Source organism: Colletotrichum truncatum, assembly GCF_014235925.2.
Source record: "Colletotrichum truncatum strain CMES1059 chromosome Unknown Contig_0004, whole genome shotgun sequence".
Lineage (NCBI taxonomy): Eukaryota > Fungi > Ascomycota > Sordariomycetes > Glomerellales > Glomerellaceae > Colletotrichum > Colletotrichum truncatum.
This window is the reverse complement of record NW_027222401.1, coordinates 1,662,665-1,679,002: the sequence shown is the minus strand read 5'-3', so window position 1 is coordinate 1,679,002 and position 16,338 is coordinate 1,662,665. Positions and strand designations below refer to the sequence as shown.

At 50.7% G+C, this 16,338-nt stretch overlaps 4 protein-coding genes across 4 annotated transcripts; 1 reads left to right on the top strand and 3 right to left on the bottom strand.

The window, feature by feature from the left end:
- Window positions 1-1,118: 1,118 nt before the first annotated feature.
- On the top strand, window positions 1,119-3,764 carry CTRU02_207262 (uncharacterized protein; the record flags this gene model as incomplete). Its single annotated transcript, XM_036719348.1, has 1 exon — window positions 1,119-3,764. One exon carries the CDS (start codon window positions 1,119-1,121, stop codon window positions 3,762-3,764), a length of 2,646 nt encoding a protein of 881 aa, XP_036589055.1.
- Window positions 3,765-5,975: 2,211 nt separating this feature from the next.
- CTRU02_207261 (uncharacterized protein) lies at window positions 5,976-7,984 on the bottom strand (the record flags this gene model as incomplete). The annotated part of the gene is made up of 2 exons (XM_036719349.1): window positions 5,976-7,884; window positions 7,941-7,984. The coding sequence occupies 2 exons, from the start codon at window positions 7,982-7,984 to the stop codon at window positions 5,976-5,978; spliced, it is 1,953 nt and encodes a 650-aa protein (XP_036589056.1).
- A 4,126-nt stretch (window positions 7,985-12,110) lies between these two features.
- Window positions 12,111-13,994, bottom strand: CTRU02_207260 (calcineurin-like phosphoesterase; the record flags this gene model as incomplete). Its single annotated transcript, XM_036719350.1, has 1 exon — window positions 12,111-13,994. The coding sequence occupies one exon, from the start codon at window positions 13,992-13,994 to the stop codon at window positions 12,111-12,113; it is 1,884 nt and encodes a 627-aa protein (XP_036589057.1).
- A 654-nt stretch (window positions 13,995-14,648) lies between these two features.
- Window positions 14,649-15,628, bottom strand: CTRU02_207259 (nmra-like family protein; the record flags this gene model as incomplete). The annotated part of the gene is made up of 2 exons (XM_036719351.1): window positions 14,649-15,258; window positions 15,306-15,628. 2 exons carry the CDS (start codon window positions 15,626-15,628, stop codon window positions 14,649-14,651), a joined length of 933 nt encoding a protein of 310 aa, XP_036589058.1.
- Between the last annotated feature and the right edge of the window lie 710 nt (window positions 15,629-16,338).

Genomic DNA, 16,338 nt, shown 5'->3' with positions numbered 1-16,338 from the left:
CTTTTGCCGTTTATATACAGCGCAACCTTAGGCTTTCTGGAGGTGGGGTGGCGGGCTTCTTGCAGCCGTTCTGATATCGCAGCCATGTCCGGCCTCCAACATTAGTCTAACTTCATGCCGAGATCGCTCCCCAGTCGATTTATTGTGTTACACTTGTAAAATGCAGCTTGCAGTTGGGTGGCCCTTGGGACTTGATTGGTGGCCGTTTAAGACATGTTCTTCTACTCAATAGACTATCCTGAGCCAGTGACGATGGGAATGCTGCAAGTTAGAGGCCTAGTGCCAGACGGTCATAGGAAGAGCGCTTGCTCACACGTCACTTGACAGGACATAGGGCAAAATCGACTACCGCCGATAAGCTTCACCTTCAGTGATGCACAAATGTAATGCTCCCATTTTTCGTATCTACTGCTGCTGAACTATAGTGTGTCGGCGCAGAGGTAACATATCGCCTTCACTCCAGTCAGAGGAAAGTTACTCGTGCTTCTTGCATCAAGGATGCGGGAATGAGATTTTCAAGTAAAGTAGAAGCGCCAAATACGTGCACCGTCTGAACAATCTTAACATACTGAACTAGGTGGCGTATCACATTAGGCACATTGGTGTTTGTACTTTCGTCTTGTTTGCTAACTGTAATACCACCCGTATTGGACTGTTTTGGGGGCTGAGCTCTCATTCATTGCTGCTGTTATAACGTTCAGAATAAAGGATTTCACTCAGCCAAAGGCTAAGCTAGGAAATCCAGCTTACATCGATCGTAATTTCAGCAGAACCCCGAGAGATTTGTAAGTCCAGAGTATTCAGGCTTTTTTATTGCGACAAGAGATGCGGCAATACTAGTTTTTAGCTTACAAAGGTCCGTTTTAATGCTTGTGGCCGCCCACTCTGCAAGTAAGCTCCAATGGTTGCCTCACAGTCGTGCGGCCGCCTTGTGGTGCCACCCTATGGCGAACGACCTTGGAGCGAGTTTGCGGCAAGCGATTGGACTATATAAGGCCACGAATGACGGCGTTTTCCTCTTCTCCTCTTGCATTTTCTGTCTTCTCGCCGTGGAAAGACTGCACCATCCAAAATCAAGCGCTCGTAACGGCCAATCAAGGCGAATCATCTGCATCTTCATGGAGTCACACTTATCTCGGACAAAATATGGCAGAGCCTTCTTTCGAAGCTTTATGAAAGATGGTCCGAGGATGGGGCCGATGCGAAGTTGGTTGCTTGTATCACAGATTGAAACTGTTGTGAGGGAGTCTCCACCTGCTGTCTCGGTGCATGACGACGGCCAACTTGTTTGCGACCTTTGCCGTCGAATCAGAGGGCACTCAACTTGGAATCAGAAATTCGAGGATGACAACGGTGCGAGGGACACGACATGTGTCAAGTATCAAGACTGGAACGAACTGGAATCGCTTGCTGAGCAAGGCTGTTCCAGTTGCAGAATCTTTCGAGCGGCCATTTTATATGATCATCCTTCGCCGAATGCTTTGGAACTCCTAGAACTTGATAAGAACATCATCAAGGTTGGTGTCAAAGTGGACACTGGGAAGGCCACGGGCCTCACCATATACTACCCTTGCAAAACGAGTCAAAGCGAATTGGATGATTTCATGGTTGATCCAACAGCTTTCCACAGCGGAACAGCCAGAAATTTGATAGTTCCGGTTCCAAAAAACGTATCAAGTGAGCATCAATTAGGAATTTCTGAGGAGGGTACAGCTTCGTTGGCTGAAACGGTAGCAGGCAGCACGTCTGGCAAGCCCTCGGACGCTCCAGGGAAAGGAACTATTGGAGCACCCTCAGCCCAGCAACATCGACAACAAAAAGACGACCCAAAGAAGACGCTTTACAACTCACAGAAAAAACCAATCACAAGCCCAATATACAGGCTCTCTTCTACTCAGTCGTTAGATGTTGACTTCTTACCTGGCGATGACCCCCATGTCTCCCTCGGTAAAGATATCACTTCACCGACGACGTCTCCAAATGATAATAGTGACCTTAACACCTTCAAACCTACTTTCCCCGAGAATCAAACGGTCAAATATACTCTGGAGAGTATTCTGGAAGAAGTACTGCCAGACTATAATGATTTGATGGAAAAGGAGGACACCGCGGGCGTTCAAGAGCAGCGCCAAGAGATTGCCAAAGCTTATGGAGATTACTGTGGTCCTAATAGGTGGTTTCTACATGATAAGATCACCGATATGGCCATTTCCAAGGCCCCCTTGGACGTCCCCATGATCGTGAAGTTGATGATGTGGATGGGTACTTGCTTACTATCTCATCCCCAATGCGACCGGTCGCATCATGAATCTCGCATGCCTACAAGACTTGTTGATTTGGGAGACCACCAAACTCCGCTCAAAAAAGCTCATGTAATTAAGACCAGAGGATCCAGGATGCCGTACAGTTGCCTGTCGTATTGCTGGGGAGGCGATTCGAGAAATCACTGCAGACTGCTCCGCTCCAACGTTCAACAACTGCAAGGGGCCATCTTCTCACAGAGCGTTCCTAAGACTGTTAGGGATGCAATGTGGATCAGCAAAGCGATAGGTGTACGATACATTTGGATCGACGCCTTGTGCATTGTCCAAGACGACGATGTGGATTGGAGAGCTCAGGCTCCTTGGATGGGGCAGTTCTACGGAAACGCCGTCGTAACAATTGCGGCTACATCCTCCGAGCACGCTGATATGGGTATGTTTAAGGAACGGGTAGTGGAACGGTACGAGCTTCAGCCCTGCAAGATATTTGGCCAAATTCCTCAGAGGCCTCTTCCACATACACACAGACATTTTACAAGCGCCCCGATAAATCAGAGGGCATGGACGATGCAAGAGCTTTACCTATCACGCCGGATAATCCATATGACAGATGCCTCCGCCGCATGGGAATGCTATACCCATAAAGGTGTCGAATTTTCACCAGCAGACGACGCTTCGGACATGTTTCCATATTCTGAGATAAAGGAAATATTCCGTTCAGAACCTGATGACGCAGAGATCATGTATGAGGCATGGCATGCTTTCGTAACGGAATATTCCTCTAAAAGCATGACGAAACAAGACGACATTCTCGTTGCTGTGTCATCATTGGCAGAAATCGTTAGCAAACGAACTCAAGACGATTATTTGGCCGGCCTCTGGCGAGCAAATCTTGTCAACGATCTTTTGTGGCAGACAGACGAATCGAGATCCAGGAGCAAAGTGTACTCGGCACCATCATGGTCATGGGCAAGCACGCACGGGTCTGGTGTGGATAGTATCCGATTCCTCGATCCTGGCCCTGCGGAGACTACAGTTGAAATCAATGAAGCGACTGTCGAATACCTTGATTCAAATCCCAAATCAAAGGCCTTGTCAGGCCATCTTGGGATAACTGGCAGGATTGCAGAAGCGGAGATTTGTTTTGACCAAAGCTGGGCAGCATTTGGTGGTGAAGGCCTCATAATCGTGGTAGATGGTTTTAATCAGTCTTGCGGTGATTTCACATTCGACGACAGCGCCATGATTACGACCAACAGATTCGGGGATCGGATGAGGACGACTGATACCCAGCTATACTGCTTGGCACTGACGAGGAAAAGTGCTTCTATGGCAGAGATGGGCCTGTTGAACGGCTGGATTAAGGGCCTTGTTCTGGAAAAAGATGAGGAGACCGCCGGGGATGATGTTTACCGGAGAGTAGGATTTGCGAGCCTTGATTGGGTCTTAAAGAAGGCTGATACTTTTGAGGGGCGGGAAATGAAGTGCATAACAATATTGTAAGGTGTTAGAATTCATTAGAATGATGATAACAAATGGTCGCATTTTGATTTTCGATATTTGATAAAATGATCCCTTTGTGTTTCCACGAGAGTGCATCCTCTGGCTGGGTGTACGAATCAAATCAAGGCATGTTGACATTACGGCAAGGCCTACCATACTATATGGGATGGTTTCGCAGTAAGTTCGTTAATATGTATGCTTAAGAATACCGAATTATATCCTCAGAGAGTTCCACCCCTGTAACACCATTTCGGTTAAATGCTCACAGCTTTTCGTTGGTTGAATGCTCACTAAGACCTTGAGTCCAACTAAGTAAATAGGAGTACGTGCTGTATAATAATCATGAATCTATAGTTTACTCTTGGCAACATGAATAGACCTGAAAAGGGTGAACTAGTAAGTACTGGTCAGGGGTAATGTGGGCGGAATTCCGCTGGGCAACTGATGACGCTGAGTAAGGTCCGCATCCGCTGAGTAAGAGAAATTATTGCACATGGCCACTGCCAACATTCTACAACGTTACGTGAAACAGAAACACGTCTATAGCATAGGTATCTTGTTCCTATAGACAATGGCTAAGACAACCCTGCTAATACCCTCACGAAGAGCAAACCAAATCAAGCCCTCGAGAGATTCGTTAATAGCAATACGATAACGATACGTATAGAGGGATAGGTAACAAGACTATAACTACGGGAGAAAGTAGGGATAGGAGGCCGAATTGACGAGGAGACGGAACTGTATAGGGATAACGTATTCCAACCGCTTCAACACTATAAAAAGAGAGTTTCCAGTATTGCGATAGTTGGAATACAGAGTCGTATAGCACTTCCAGCCATACGCCCGCCAGGCTGAGAGGCCCAAGCCTCCCAGACCCACGTAACAGGCCAAGGGGGAATATCCCCACCTTCTAGTCAACAACACCACTTTCAACTATCATAAACCATCGATTAAAACCAATTTACTATTATTTATTATTAACGAACGGAATTCCGTTTCACCCCCTATGAAACCTACACCAAAATTATACAAAAGAACGCCGTCCTTATCTCTCAGTAGAAAGCCACTTTTTCATATTCTTCTCTCGCTTCTATGTGCTGTGAAAAAAGAGCAGCAACTTAGGAGCTGCTGACGAAGTAGCATGTCAATCTCTCAGACCCTTGCGACCCCTTGCTTTACAACTTCCTCTACGTTAGCGCTATCCATAATTAGAGGCCGGTATTTGAGCAATTAGTCAGCGATCGATCTTTCCAATTACAGATATGTTCTGCCTGCGGTAGTCCTCGGCTCTAAGTGGGGCCATATTGGCCGGCGCCGTGTCGCCGCCGTAATGTCACCTGTTACAGTCTGGTTCGTGCCTACGTCGTCTGAAGAATTAAGGTACTTACTAAACGGGACAGTTTCCACAATTCCCGGTCGTTTCGGAAGAACCTGTCCGGGGTTTGACTTCTTCCGGGGTCCGGACGGAGATACCTTGAGTTATGTACTCGATAGTCGTTCCGAGTCGGCCTTCGGTCGGGGTTGGGTTTCTCAAGGCCCCAGCGTTTATCGCGGCGCCCGACCCTGTACATACCCTCCATTCCATCATCGTAATAGACGTCATTGACTGGTGTGCGAGCAAGACTAATTCTTTTCAACGTGTGATTGCTTCCCTTCTATTTTTCTTTCTTCTTCAGTCACGACCAGTCTTGAGCGCGTTTCATTGCACAACTGTGCTCGTCATACAGAAGCGCATGTCGCTAGGCAATCGGTATGGGCGGTCGGGATTCGACATGGAAACGCGCACCGGCTGGGATAAGCAAACAAGTTTAATAAGCATTTGTATTTACAAGGAATAATTTTATGTTTCAAGTCAATAACTGCTCTTTAGGGAAGAATGATATTGCAATTAGCTCATACTGAAATCAGAACTCGACAGTCAAAAATTGGGTTGATTACATTATCCATTTAATTCTAGTGAACCGAACACCGGTATGCAATGATGCCCCAACCTTCCGCATCTAAATGTCCAAAAATAATAATCAGGTATATATATGTGTGTGTGTGTGTGTGTGCTCGCTCCTTCCGGATCGCCTCGACCATGTGCCTTCCCCAAATACCCGATCCACCCGTACCAATATCATGTAATGCACCCCACCCCTTCCAAGCCCGGATATCTCTAAACAATCATCCAGGAACAATTTTTGTCCCCTCTCTACTCCTTCTTTCAATTCAGATGAAGCCAATTCGGAACTCATCCGCAATTCCCGTTGGCGCCCTCAGTCCAAAGTCCGGCCTCCTTTGCTCATGTCCTTGCTCGCGTGACATATCACGACCAGGAGCCATAGGCGGTGCCAGCCCAGGGCTCATCTGCCCCTCGACTTTCTCAACGGGCGTATAGGCTTTCCTTCCAGTCCCAAACGTCGGACTCGCCAGCGGATTTGGTAACGGCCAGTTCGCATCGTTAGACGCTTCGGCGACCAGACTGTTTGGCGTCAAGGGCGTCAACGGCTGCGGGGATTGCATCCGGGGGGAAATCATGGCGAAGCTTCCGTGCTGCACGTCTCGGTCGTCCCACCCCGGCAGCCTGAACTGCGGGTTCGATGCCTTGCGCTGCAACTCCACGGGTGGCGGAGGCGGTCGTCGGTTTCCGGGGGTGATGCCGTAGGAGCGCTCGCCTTCTCCCGGCGCTACTCGTTTGGAAGGCGGTGGGGGCCCGAGGTAGCCTTGCGGGTGGGCGTTGCGGTCTCCCCGGGAATAGGCGTCGGGGCTCGTCATCTCTCTGGGGTCTGAATCTTGTCTCCCACGCGCTTCGAGCGTTCGCCCACGGACGTCGGAATTCTGTCTCTCTCTGAACTCGAAAGTCGGTCTCTCTCTCGCGTCCGAACCTACTCGTTCCCTCGCGTTGATCCAGTCCTCAGGTGGCCGGGCGGGGCTCCGTAGTGGTCCCTCGTAAGGCACCTGGGGCGGCCTTGGGGGCGGAAGTCCGGGGCTCCTAGGCGGAAGCGCCTGGGATGGAGCTTCGATCGGAAGCAGAGGTAGGGTTTTCAGCTCCGGTGGCGACGGACGAAGGGCGCTTCTCGGAGGGGGCGCCGTTGGCCCGGCTGTGCTTGGTCGTTCCCCGGCACCAAAGTTGAAGCCGGTAGTGTCCTCGTCGATATCCATCGAAAAGCTCTGCCGCCTTGGTTGATGGAATGTTAGTGTGTCTCGCTTCGCGGCGACGTTCTGGATAATGGGTCTGGGGTAAGACAGCTCCTCTTCACTGGTGCGCTCCGTCGATGTGGTGGGTGAGGGAAGTGAGGCCGGTCCGGGCTTATGGGCGTCCCGGACGGTGGTGACGGCGGTTTTCGGCTTCCAGTCGGTCTTGATTGGCGGAAGAGAACCGTTCACCGATTGCGGAGGAGACGGGTAGGCCTTGGTAGGCGACAGCGGAGCCGGGGTCAACTCATTGTGTTTTGAGATGGCTGACGGGTTCAGGTTGAATTCGAATTGGCCTAGCGGACTCCGGGGTGCGTTTGAGACGCTCGGCGCGGCACTCGCGGTGTGGTTTAGGGTGTGGCCTGGGGGGTAGGCGGGAGAGTGAGGAGCGCTGACGGCGAAGCTCGGTGCCGGACTAAGAGCACCGTTACGACTGTAGTGCACGTCGAGAGGGTGGACCCAGTTGTTTTTGCGGAGAGGCGAGATCGGAGTTCCTGGTTCACTACCAACGGGTGCGGTGGCCGAGGCGCTGAGGTTCGTCAGGGAACCGTTGTTCCAGCCCATGTTCAAGTTGTTATCGGACCCCATCGGCCGAATACCCGCCTTGTTGCCGGGGCCACTGAGGTCGACCATCGAAGACGAGCCACCGTTCAGGTACGGCGCGTTTGGGTGACGGAAATTGGCGACGAAATTCTTGTTCGACATGGCGGTACCCGGACGAGAGCCGTACAGCGAAGAACCTCCGCCGTTTAATGATGGTGCATTGGGATGAACGAAGTTGGCGACGAAGCTCTTATTGGACATTGATGTTCCGGGACGGGAGCCATTGATGAGGACAGGCCGTTCGAGGTTGCTCCCAAAGAACTGACCTTCACCAAGCAGATTCTGGTCGACTCTCTTGCGTGGTGGCTGCGGTTTCGGCTCGGGATTCTTCTCAGCTTTCCTGGGATGCATTAGCTACCACTTTCAACGGCAACACACACACACATGGGATCGCACTTCTTCTTATCGGCACCCAACTTCAACCCGAAAAACGAGACCATGATTGCGACTGAAGATTATCAAGAGTCTGCGAATTGTCAGCCATTGGTCCCCCGAGGAGGGTAACGGAGGGGTTGGTGGGAGGGGCATACTGCACAAATCAAGGTCACAAAAATGAACTGTGAGCTATGCACAGAGAATGGGTCTCAATGCCCAGAACCGGACAGCCAGGTCAACGATTGGAATAAGACGAGAGAAGAAAATAAAAAGAAAAGGAATCCAGCTAGGCAAAAGGGAATGTGAAGGGCCAGCTCAAAGCGCTTGGAAAAATGAATGGATAGAGCACAGCCAACGGCTCCAACGACGAGCTGCCAGAGGCGAAGAAGGCGACTGAGCGGAAGTGTCGTGGAGAGGGGAAAACAGAGCAGCCGTGGTTATTGCATATGGGCCATGTCGTGTCTTTCCGGGTGACGAGTGTCTTGTGTGCAGAAAGTGTGGAGGATGAGCTGGGCGATGGACAAGGGCGACGATCCTTATTCGAGGACCCCCAAGACAAGTTGATCCGTTACAGGTTCAGGGGGGTAAATGGCAAGCAGTAGAGTCGTACGTCCCGAAGAGGGAGCTAGGAAAGGACGAGTTGCCTGGATCGGTGGACAGGGCAGATGAGAGAGCTCTGGTGGGGTTGTTGTATGTGTGTTTCTGGGTCTCGAGACAAGGTTGAGTGAGAAGGGTGGTGGTTATGGGACCTTTTTTTTTATTTTTTATTTTTTTTTTGGCGGGGAGGAGCGGAAAAGAAACGAGTGTCGGGTCCCCTGCTTGCGAGGTTTGTCTGGTGTAGAGGTTGGTGAGACCGAATATTGACCCCCTTTCAAAACAGTAGATTCACGAAACTACGTAGTAGAAAAGAGTGGACGGCAAGGAGGGGATTCGGATGATGCGAGAGACGACGGGGACACACACAGTTCATGAGCTTTTTGGATGAGGATGGACGGGAAACAAAAGTCATTCAATGGGGACGGGGGCATGGGGGCATGGGGGGGGCCTGCGATGGAGACCTCATCCGGAGCAGACCGAGCTATTGCGACGTCGCCGCGGTCACCAAAGAAGGGGTGGACCACGACCGTGTGTAGTGTGGAGATGAAGAGCAGGCCTCCTCCCAGGCACATTTTCCCTCTTCGGGCTGGTGTTTAATGAAACGGCAGCCCGGTGAGAGCGGCGACACTACGACACTTGCGCTCGCCCCCAACTGGCGGTTCGCGTTGGCAATTACTACTACTCCTACTATTACGGTTGTGTATGTGTACGCTAGGTGTAATTTCAGCCCTTTGCCCCTTTTGGAGTAGGCTTGCATCGTCAGACAGGGCCTCCACGCGCACGTCAACTGGCTTCGAGTGGGGGAAGAAGGGCCAAAGGGGGAAGAAACGAATCCTTCGGCTGCAGCTGCAAGGAGGTTTGGACAGGGTCCAGGCGCAGACACACATACTATGTACACACACACACACACACACACACACACACACACACACACACAAGCACATACGTAGTCGCGTAGTGTACAGAGTACGTATGTAGTATATAGCTCGCAACGCACCAAGGCCGGCGCGAGTTGTGACGAAGTCCGGACAGCTCTGCGAAAGGGAGCCCCCCCAGCCAACGGGACGAACAGTAGGAAGGGGGGGGAGGGGGCCCATCCCATGGACCCCTGAAAATCATGACCTGTGATGCCCTATGCAGGAACCCCCTGGAAGACCAGGTGGAAGACCAGGTGGGAATGGCCTCGTGATGGCGACCGATAAAGAAGGGACGGAAAACTGATAAGGCCATCCCCGGAAAATACCACCTGAATGGGATCCCGGGATCAGGGGTGCTTGCGAGATCACACCCGCAAGCTCGCACTCATCTCTTTTTGAGTTTTGTAGTCGTCGTAGCAGTCATTATTGCTGTTATTTACCCCAATTGAAGCCCGGCTAATCAGGGTAGCTAAATGTTTTACTGCGACTCCATCCATCCTCTGGAGGGGGTTCTCTAGTTTGTTCTGCATGGCTCAGGCCCAACTGACAGGTACATTGCACTGCATTGCATTACTCACCTACCTTACCCTTTTTCTCTCTCCATCTCTCACCACTACACTGGAGCTCACTAGTGCTAATGGGGGAACAGGCAAGGGGCTTTAAGTTGGGCTGATGAAAAAGAAAAGCAGACGCCATATAGAGATTATAACGAAACGGTACGTACCTGACAGAAAAATAGGGGAGGGGGGTTTCCTGTCTAGTGCCTTAGTGCCTCTAGTGTACAAACACTGCATTTGGATCCCCTGTGCTAAAGCGACCTTTAGTCTCCCAAGCTTCGAGCCTTGCTGGTCCGGCTACTTTATCCGAACGATTGAGGGGGCCTTGAAGCTTCAGCTTCAACCGAGAAGGAAGAGAGACAGGGAAAAAAAAAAAAAAAAACGCTTGCCGCAATCCATTAGCGAGTAACTGGTGTCGATGGGTTTGGTGGGCCACAGGGGCCCCCCTAAGCAACTAAACAACTAAGCAACTAAGCAACCCAACCGAGGATCAACATTACTGGTACCCCCAAACAATCGATGCCGTTGTGGATTTTTAAAAAAAAAAAAAAAAAAAAAAAAAAAAAGCCATGACCGGTGACATCAGATGTGTGCTTCGGTGCCAAGTGGATCGGACGACGTCAAAACGTGTCCAACCTTGAATTGAGATCTTCGTGCAAGGTCGTATCGTGTTTCTCGGGGCGCTGGACCCAGTGGTTCGCACTAAAATGTTATGGAGGAGAATAATGAGAGAAACGAAAGAAAGGAAAAAAAAAAAAACTCTCCGTTCGGATCGTCTTGTTTTTTTCCCCCTTCCGCGGTGGTATTCATCCACCTAGTAGGGCGAACATCTCTATACATGAGACGGCATTTGTACCCCACACGGATAATACAGTACTGCTAGTATCCATACCTTCTATATACACAAACTCCATAAAGTACGGGTCGAAATAAACTCAAAACGAAAATGTCCAAATCACCTTCCCTTTCCTCTGCGGCTGACAGTAGAGAAGAAGCGAGAGAGAGAGGAAAAAAGGAGGAAAAGTCAGATAAGGAACACACATAAGGAGGGGAAAAAAAAAAAAAAAAAGGAGACGAAAAGACGCTTTCCAACCCTCGGTATACCACCGTGAAGAAATCGCTAGCCCCAAGTGCGCCCGCCGGTCACTTAGGGGAAAAAAAAAAAAAAGAGGCGCCTCCAAGCTGACAGCTCGTCAATAGCGTCGCCGCCAGATGCCACCTTCAAAAAAAAAAAAAACGAAGATCCGCAACTACCGCGCCCGCTCGGTCACTTTTCCCACCTAAACTCATTGTAACCCAGGAAAATGGAGAAGAAAAAAAGATTTCCACGCGGAGATTTTTTTTCTTCCCCCTTCCCTTACTCAGTTTAGTGTCGTCGTCTCCTTTTTTTTTTTTTTTTTTTCTTCACCTCTTTCGCAATCTGGTCTTGGCATGGCTGAATATACACCTCGCGGCCTCTGCCGTGCGCCACGGTCGGAAGTCCAAGAGTAGGAAAAGGGGGGAGGGGGGAAAAGGGAGGCCCGCCGCGGAGGGGAAAATTCAATTCGGCCGTTTACATTTTGGCTCGGACGCAGAGTTCGCGCGCTCAGCCAGCACCGACCGACACGATATGTACGGGGGGACCCATTTTCAGGTGAGCCGAGTGACAACTGACAGGTGAATCTGGACGCGCGCGGTGGCTTGACTGCCGATGTCCCGAGAAATACTACGCAGTGTATATCGAGCCCATTACGGGCTCGGCGTCGTCTGGTAGCTGTGATTTTGATGCAAATTTGAATGTAATCTTGGGCTATTTGCAGTCTACCATGTCCCGTCTATGTGCCTAGGCAACTCCCCTCCCGTCCCGTACCCTTCCTGCCATTGTGTAAAAATTCCTGAATGAATGCCTGTCTGATTTAGATGGAATTCAGTATGCGTATAGCCTGGCTGAAAAAAGAAAGAAAAAAGTAAACATGGCCAGGCTGATCCTACAGAAAGAGGGAAACAAGAAAACAAGATGGAAAAAACTCCTGTCGTGGCCCAAAATATCCAAAGCTAAACCAATCTAACATGCTACCAATCTGAGCCATCTTCTAGAGCGTCTTAGTTGATTGCATCTACTCTCGCTCCCGCTCTATCCCTTAGCAGTCGCCCTTCCAATTCTCCTTGATCCACTCGCCCATCTTGTAAGTCAGCGTCTCATCGGACCACGGAAGTACATCCTTGTCGCTGTAGTCGCCTCCGCTGAACTTGAGCGCCACAATTACCCACTGCAAGATGAAGTCGATAAATACAAGGTCGACCTTCTCAGGCTCGCCCTCCTTCGGGAAGCCGATTGGTGTCTGGATGCAGTTGGGTACCGGGTAGAAGCTGATGGGGGAGTGCTCCGTATCGTCGCCGTCGGAGCCGATGTCGTCCTTGGTGGTGTACCCACTTACGAGATCCGGCTTGGCCTTGTTCTCGTCCGACAGTCGGTGCTGGTCGGACTCGTGGCGGAGCTCGAGACGGCGGGGCTCACCTTCGTCGGTCTTGGTCTTGGTCTTGGCCATGACAATGTCGTCCTTGGGATACATCATCTCGGGGATGTTCATGAACCGCACGTCGTGCGTCGCCTCAAAGATTTTGCCGCCCGAGTTGAGCAGGTCAAGGACTCTCTTGGCGACGCTGTAGGGGACGTCCGGGATATACTTGAAGGCGCTGGTAAAGGGCGACACGATAAACGTGCTGTCCTTGGTAAAGGGCCCCTTGAAGATGTCGAAACGGATACCGCCGGTGTTGACTATCGCAAGGCTGGGCACACCCTTCCTGTCCTCCTTGTGGATGACATCGGGGAGCACCTCTTTCTCAAGCCAGGTGTAGATACTGTCTTCGCCGGGGTATTCGGCGCGGTCCATCCACAGGTCCTTGGGGGCGCATCCATACTTGTAGTCCAGGTCGAGAGCCTTGCGAGCCTTTTCAATCATCTTGCTGACGTTCTTGCCATGCTCAGTCGGGAAAGTCTTCTCATCAAGGCCGGTGTGGTGGTGCAGACCGAAAAGGTTGTTATCAATGTACTTTCGCGAAAACGAAACGGAAGCCTCGGCAGATACTTCGCCAGACTTGGCCTTCTTAATGTTGTCGATAGACATCCAGCCAATCGTCTCAAAGTAGCGTCCGCTTGCCATTGCAAATGCCTCCTTGTCGAAGCTGAGAGCGTCACGTACATGTGCGTGACCACCAAAAAAGGCAATCGGTGCGTTCCAGTTCTCCTTGCGCAAGGCAGTGTAGATCTTTTTAAACTCGGGCATACGCAGGCCGACGTGGCCAATGACAATAAACAGGTCTGGTTTCTCCTCTCTGACCAACTTCTTGAACCACTCCTCCTTCAGTGTGTCCTCGACCGGCTGCACCACGGTATTGTTTGCGTTGCCTGTAAAGTCGAACAGGAAGCCCAATGCAATAATCTCCAAGCCCTGGTTCTTGGTCTTGAACTTGCGGAAGCGCTGTGCTTGCGGCACACGCTCGCCGGTCTTGGGATCGATATAGTCTAGGTTCGAAGCAATGTAGTTCTCTTTAAAGTTTGGTACTGTTAGGTCGTGTTCTCGCTGTGCTGCGTCGGCCATGTAGAGCTCGTGGTTTCCCGTGCAAATGATGTCTATTGTCTGCTCGCGGAAGACGTCGTATGTAAACAATCCCTTCGGGGTCGAAGCATCGTAAAGGCCGTTTCCCTCGACTCTATCGCCAGTGTCGATCACCAACAGATCGACACCCTTCTCGTCGGCTTTCCGGCGCATGTGTGATGCGAAGGAGACGTAGTCGCCCCAATCGGCGGAATATTGTGGCTCGAGGAGATGGCCGCCATGCCAGCCATGAGTATCGGTCGTGTGGAGGAAGTTGAGCTGACCCCAAGTCAAGTCACGCATCGGAGCAGCGACAGCAGGAGCCGCGCCTGGTTGAGCTGCGGATACGATTTGCCAGCAGAGGGCTGCTGCGGCAGCGATGAGGGTGGATGGTCGCGGCATGGTTATTGATGGATTTCTCGCCATGGCTGTTGTTTCGTTATTTGATGTCGAGGAGGTGATGAGGGGAAACAAGAGGATGGACACTGGAAAGGAGCTAGCTATCAGCTGGCCGGCTTCCCCGTTGGAATGCTACCGTTGACGAGTCACGGTCACGGGTGCCTGACGATACAATGCGAAAGCTGTAGCTGGCCCGGAAACCCGCTACGTCAGCGATGACCCCTCAAGGTTGTTGTTAGGAGGATACCTTATCTTGATAATCGCTGTGGGGAGGATGGTGTATTCTGCTAACAGTGCAGCATCCTCTGAAACTCCGATGGCGCCAGCTGTTGTGGGTCACGCAGGACGGAACGATCCCCGGACCTGCATGAGCTTGGACCAGTAGGAACCAGTTGGTTTCAAGTGGAGCTGTCGCTCGTGGCCCTTCACACCACTACTAGTGCAAAGCACCCATGCAGCTATATCTTGTGTCAACCGCTGCTGACGTGTTGGTTACCCAATGGAATAAAGACTGGATAGCCGAGGTATACATTCATTATGTGTTCGGCCAGGTTGCAACCGTTAACGCTGATGGGACTCATTCTGTTGACCGTGGCAAAGAAATAGTGCATTCAGTAATCATCCGAGTGAAACAGTTGCGTCAAAGTATCGAAATCAATGACCAGAAACTAAAACCGTCTACTATTTGTTGTCGTAATAAGTTTGAATTGCTTCTCGCAACGTCAAGGTCTTCATCTCCGGGAAAACGGCGTTGATGCTTCCTGTATCCTGAGGCAAATCCATGCGACCTTGCGCGACCATTTTCCCAGCTCGAGCAATCTGGCCTAATATCAGAGTCGAGTCCACACCTGGTGGCAGCATTGCCTTGATTGCTGGAAGTACTATGCCCTCTCCACGGTCCAGCACTTCCATGCTCTCGTAGTGTTTCTCGAACTCGACACCCTTCACCTCTTCGGCTATGGCAACAAACTCGTTAATAGTAAATCTGTCTCCTGTGAGATAGTACCTCTTCTCCCAGACGTCCAATCCAAGAGTTGCAGCAACAAAGGGTGCGATATCGCGGGAGTGGGTTGCCACCATGGGAGTATTCCCGTCGCCGGGGATAGCAGCCACGTCGTTTTCAAGGTCAACCCAGCATGGCATGTTATATGTGAAGGCCGACTTGATCCGAGGCGCAAACCACAGATCCATAAACATTGAGTTTGAGAATTGCGTATATTCCAGGTCGGTTTCCTTCAACCGATCAACGGCTTTGAACTTCCAGATATATGATGGAAATATCCGAATCGCCCTGGCACCATTAGCTAAATGAACATAAAGACAGGGCAAGTCTCATACTCCTCATCGTATTTCGCGCCAAATTCACTCGGCATGAATCGCTTGGTGTGCTGGCATTGCACAGAAGCTTCGATCAGGTTCATCTGCGCCTGGCCGCTCTCGTCATCCTTGATCGAGAGTGTCGAGATGACAGTGTGAATCTGATGTGCCTCAAGTGTCTCTCGGAGCTTTTTGATGTCTGAATAATCAACCTCGATGACTTTTGGGTCGTCACTGGGTGTACGACTCAGGATGAAAGCATCATGCAAACGGCTTTCTTCGATGGAGTCGAAAATTGCTCTTCCTATGCCACCTGAGCCACCGGCAACAGCAACTTTGACCATTGTGATGATTGAGACGAATGTTCTACCCTGTGCAGGGTAAGATACTTCAAGTGACAATAGGTTTTGGGCAGTGGCAGAGGAATGATCGATTTTCCAAACTTGAGCCTGTGTATTTATGTAGTTTTATTGAATGGTATGATAGATGGCTCTGATAGAGCTCCGTTGTCATGAGCTAAACTCCGCTGTTAGATAGCGGAACAGATGCGCAATGAGGATTGAAATCCTATCAAAGTCCGTCAAGTACAGGGCCCCACTACAAGCCTGGACTTCAACTAGAGCTGTGGGAAGGTCCGTTGCGGAGGGCCTAGCATTTAATCCCCGCACCAGCGGAGTTATTGCATGCGACAACGCACAAGACACTACGAAGAAATAGTTATATATCCTTTTCAGGAAATTATACCGCTTTAGTACATCAGCTGCATTGCTTATCGGGATACAAGACGATGTGGATACTCTACTGGGTTTTTCGAACGACACGGGCTTGGCTTCAACATCTAGCCGAAGTTCTTTCTGTAGGTTTCACAGGGGGTGAAACAGGGGGTGAAACGGAATTCCGTTCGTCAATAACAAATAACAGTAAATTGGTTCTAATCGATGGTTCATGATGATAGTTGAAAGTGGTGTTGTTGACTAGAAGGTGGGGATATTCCCCCTTGGCCTGTCACGTGGGTCTGGGAGGCTTGGGCCTCTCAGCCTGGCGGGCGTGTGGC